At 35.9% G+C, this 3,971-nt stretch overlaps 2 protein-coding genes across 2 annotated transcripts in view; one reads left to right on the forward strand and one right to left on the reverse strand. All coding sequences in view use genetic code 11, as the record gives it.

Moving 5' to 3' along the window:
• EGR_05836 (Endoglycoceramidase) overlaps positions 1-325 on the reverse strand; it is a gene marked incomplete at both ends in the record, with an annotated part of 15,754 nt that extends 15,429 nt beyond the window's left edge. Inside the window, one exon of the mRNA XM_024495085.1 lies at positions 277-325. Within this exon, the coding sequence (XP_024350548.1) occupies positions 277-325 (49 nt within the window). The remainder of the gene's footprint in view (positions 1-276) is intronic.
• A 372-nt stretch (positions 326-697) lies between these two features.
• The window catches only part of EGR_05837 (laminin gamma-3 chain), a gene marked incomplete at both ends in the record, with an annotated part of 4,427 nt that continues 1,153 nt past the window's right edge, over positions 698-3,971 (forward strand). The window contains 6 exons of the mRNA XM_024495086.1: positions 698-752; positions 791-1,021; positions 1,618-1,825; positions 2,369-2,534; positions 3,178-3,409; positions 3,487-3,647. Of these exons, the coding sequence (XP_024350549.1) occupies positions 698-752; positions 791-1,021; positions 1,618-1,825; positions 2,369-2,534; positions 3,178-3,409; positions 3,487-3,647 (1,053 nt within the window). The remainder of the gene's footprint in view (positions 753-790; positions 1,022-1,617; positions 1,826-2,368; positions 2,535-3,177; positions 3,410-3,486; positions 3,648-3,971) is intronic.

Here is a 3,971-nt window from a genome sequence, read left to right on the forward strand (position 1 = left end):
ATGTCACAAAGTATTATACTTACTTGTGAAAAGACATCACACCCCTCTGTAAGAAGGGGAGACGGGATGGAGGCATTATTTTATACTCATTCACATTCTCCGTGGTTTTCTAATCGACATTTATTGAAGTGATGGTCAATATCCTATCTTAGCAATAACATTCGACATTCACATGGTCGACCACATTAGAAATAGAATGGTCAGGTGGAAAAAAAGGATGAGGTAGAAATGGAGGCTTCTAAGGCCAAGTGTTTACGTGGCTTTTCGAGCCAGAACCTTTTATAACCGTGTAGACCACAACTGGGTCGTGCCTTTTCTCTGACATATTGTGAGTGTAATACCGATTATCTTCAGCAACAATAGTAATATGCATCTCATTGTGATCCCTGCATCTATTTGAGGTTTACTACAGCAAAATTCATCTAATCTTTTGACTGTCTAATAACTTCCCGCAAGGTTCTACTTTGTAACTCTGACCAAATTCACCGTATTAGTAAAATTTTATCTTTTTTGGTCTGTTTATTTTATCAACTACTAAATCAGCAACGCTTTTTACAAGAAGTTTTCTGGTCATGATAAAAGGAACTTCTTTTTAAATTAACCGCTTGGTTTGCAAACTGAATAGGATTGGCTCAAACTGTTTCTTGCATTGGACCGGAAACAGTTCTCAAAAGTTTAAGTCACTCACCCAAATGTCATGACTGGTTACTGCAAACTTCTTGTCTTGATTTTGGTTTTACAACACGTTTTTGGTAAGAAATTATTTCGAAAACCACTTTGGTAATTTTAGGTACAGATGATGATGATGTGGCACTTACCATGGAAATTGCAATCGAAAGTCTCAACGGACGGAAAAAAGCAGAATTAATTCCACATATTACTAGTGAGAAGAATTGTTTGTCTGGAGACGCCTGTCAAAACGGTGGAATATGCAGAAATGCAGCAGTTCAATCTGATGGAACCATTATCAGAGGAGCTTGCGTTTGCCCGTTGGGTTACTTTGGGCCTCTGTGTACTAAAAGTGAGCATTGAGATGACACTTTCAAGTACTTACATGACTACTGACTCTTTGCAATACTTTTTGCTACCCCACACTGCACCTTCTCCGTGTGACACATCAGCACAGTTGACAGGAAGCCATTTCCCCTTTAGCTTTGGAATCCGAGTTTATTCTATTCGTAAAGCCGACATCTAAGATAGCGCCTGTCAGTTACTTTTAACTGCCACTTGATGGTGCTTGACTAAGTTCAAAATAAGGGGAAAATCATAAACAGCAAAGCTGAGCATACCTTATCCGTATTTGTGTTTTTTGGCTCAACCGTATGCTTAATCGCTTAAACGGCCTTATTATATTTCGTATAATTTTGCAACTCAGCCATTCAAACTCCGTTGGTTTCCAATTTCAACTAGTCTACCATTACTGCTGTTATGCTACTTTTGTTAAACTTATCATTTCAACACTAAGCAGTGTCGTATTAATTCAGGCTATTTTTTGCTAATATATCGGCACTATTTCAGCTCCTGCTATTCAATTCCACATATTCAATATACATATGGTAGCAGCTCAATTTTACAAATATTCAAGCTGCTTTCTAATCTCATTAGTTGAATTTTTAGAAGTCCAGCAATCACGGTTTCCCGAACTCTTAGATGGAGGGTTCCTCGTTTTTAACGGCCACCTTCTTCCTAAAGAAGGACCATTTTCAGTTCGAATGCAAATTAAACCCTACATTTTTCGGCCTCACACATTAATTTTTTTCCACAATTCCTCCACACGTAAGCAGGCCTTTTACCTGGAGTTGAACAATCAACTCATTCAATTGAGGTGAGTGTTTATCCACTTAAACTTGAATGTAATCGCAGTATGAACACATTTTGTGATGTAGTCTCATCTCTTTAACAATGTCCATCTTTTTCTAAAAAATTTTGTGGCAATATTTGATAGGGTGCAAAATGAACTGCATGTAAAGAAAGATTCTTAAATGCTATAGTAAATAAACATGCCCTACTTTTATCATCAAATCCGCCCGGTAGATAGCATGTACCACCTTAGGTGATATATTTATCAAAATATTTGATATGTAAAAAAATGTTAAAACTAAGTTATTGGCATTAAATAGGAAATGCACTTATAGTAATTTACTTCGGGGTGTTTGTGGTGCAGACTCTCAGTTGCTTATAGTTTATTGGCAGCGTGTATATATTCAGCTTTTTATAATGACGATATCAAGAAATTCCATCTTTTCTTTAGAGGTTAATAATTAATCCAAAATTTTAAATCTTCTTAAAATACATTAAAAGTGTCCATGAGGCCGGGACATAAAAGAGAAGAAGGAATGCTGCATAACTAACTTCTTGATGATTTTAGGGTCTACAACAAATCTAAGGCGGGTCATTTCTACCTCTCTCGATTGCTTCAGCACTCACTCAAACTGCAAAATGCCAATGCAGATTTTTTTGACATTGCTTTTAGATTGATAACACCAGACCAGTTTCGCCTCTCTGTCAATCAGCATGAAGTTCATAGTCACATTGTATGCCGTCCAAATCGACCCAATTATATTTTGCTACAAAATTATAATTTCTTAAACCAAATTATGGAAAACTTAAAACTATTCTCGGAAGAAAAATGATATTTTCGTGTTGTAATTTGTGCTTGCTTTACCAAGTTATTACTATGATTTTTCCGAACTCGAGATCATAAATTTTTTGTAAAATCCATTAAAATTATCGCAGGACTAGTACATAAAAATACTTTTCAAAAAGTGATGATAAAAAACATCTAATTGTACTAATCAGTACTATTATTTTACGCCAGGTCTTTTTATTTGGTGTTTGGCATAAAACACGCAGAAATCCAGCCTAAGCTTCATCTAGCTTTTTTCTTATTTTATTTAAGTAAAATACATGCTTTGCACTTAAAAACCTTTTGTTTAAGGGACTTTATTATGGTTACATTAGTATTAGTGAAGAGTACATTTCAATTTCGTACCTTGAGCAGTAAATACTATTGCAATGCATTAAATGTAAAATAAAGTACATCAACCTGGAAATATATTATTCAGACCAAACGGAGTCCAATGCACTCAAACAAAGCTCTCAATGCCTTATACATTTGAAATTTGCCAAACACAACGCTCTTCTACTGTCTTTAACACAATTTTTTGTTTACTGTAGGAAGATATTCCACCTGAAAGTAAAACTGATCATTCAATGGGGTCATTTAGCAATGAACATGAAATCTATATCGGTGGCCACTTGACTCTGACTCTTGGTAACCCCTTTCCAATAGTTTCTGCAGCAGAAAATAGTTTAATCGGCTGTGTGGGCGATGTCAACATTAATGGACACCTCTGTGACCCACGACAAAGCTCATTTGTCGGAGATGCGACAGGAGGATTTGGAGTCGGTGTGCTGAGCTGTTCCCTTTTTTGTTAATAGTCGTGGGTATTTTAATGGGAGGTTTTGTATTGTTTTCATTTTTAGTGGACTGTGCAAGGAATGTTTGCACCCAACACGCATGCGAAGGCAGTTCCTTTTGTAAACCGGTCTCTTCTACAGAATACGCTTGTCAGTGTCCAATCGGTACACGTCCACCATGGTGTAAACAGGGTTGGTTCATTCACTTTTCTCTTATCTGCAACCAAGTAACTTAAGCGGTCCTTTTACATAGGTGCTTAAACAATTGCCTTACTTTCTTGAGTAAAATGCGATTTCTCAAAAGTCATATCTTCGAAGGTGTATTATTTCAATTTTATAAACAGGAATGTGGTAAATTTGCTGAAGTAACAGTATTGTCAAAAATAGAGTAGTAGACATGTTTCTCTTTACGTAAATATCAAATGCTTATGTAATTCTTATCTCTTACATTTTACACACGCATGAAAATGTATGAGCATTTCTCTTTGAAGGATGTAAATAGCTACTTTCATGTCGTAAGAGTTTAAAATTATTAGTAGGCGAAGCATTTT

The sequence above is a fragment of the Echinococcus granulosus genome (genome assembly GCF_000524195.1).
Source record: "Echinococcus granulosus chromosome Unknown EG_S00046, whole genome shotgun sequence".
Lineage (NCBI taxonomy): Eukaryota > Metazoa > Platyhelminthes > Cestoda > Cyclophyllidea > Taeniidae > Echinococcus > Echinococcus granulosus.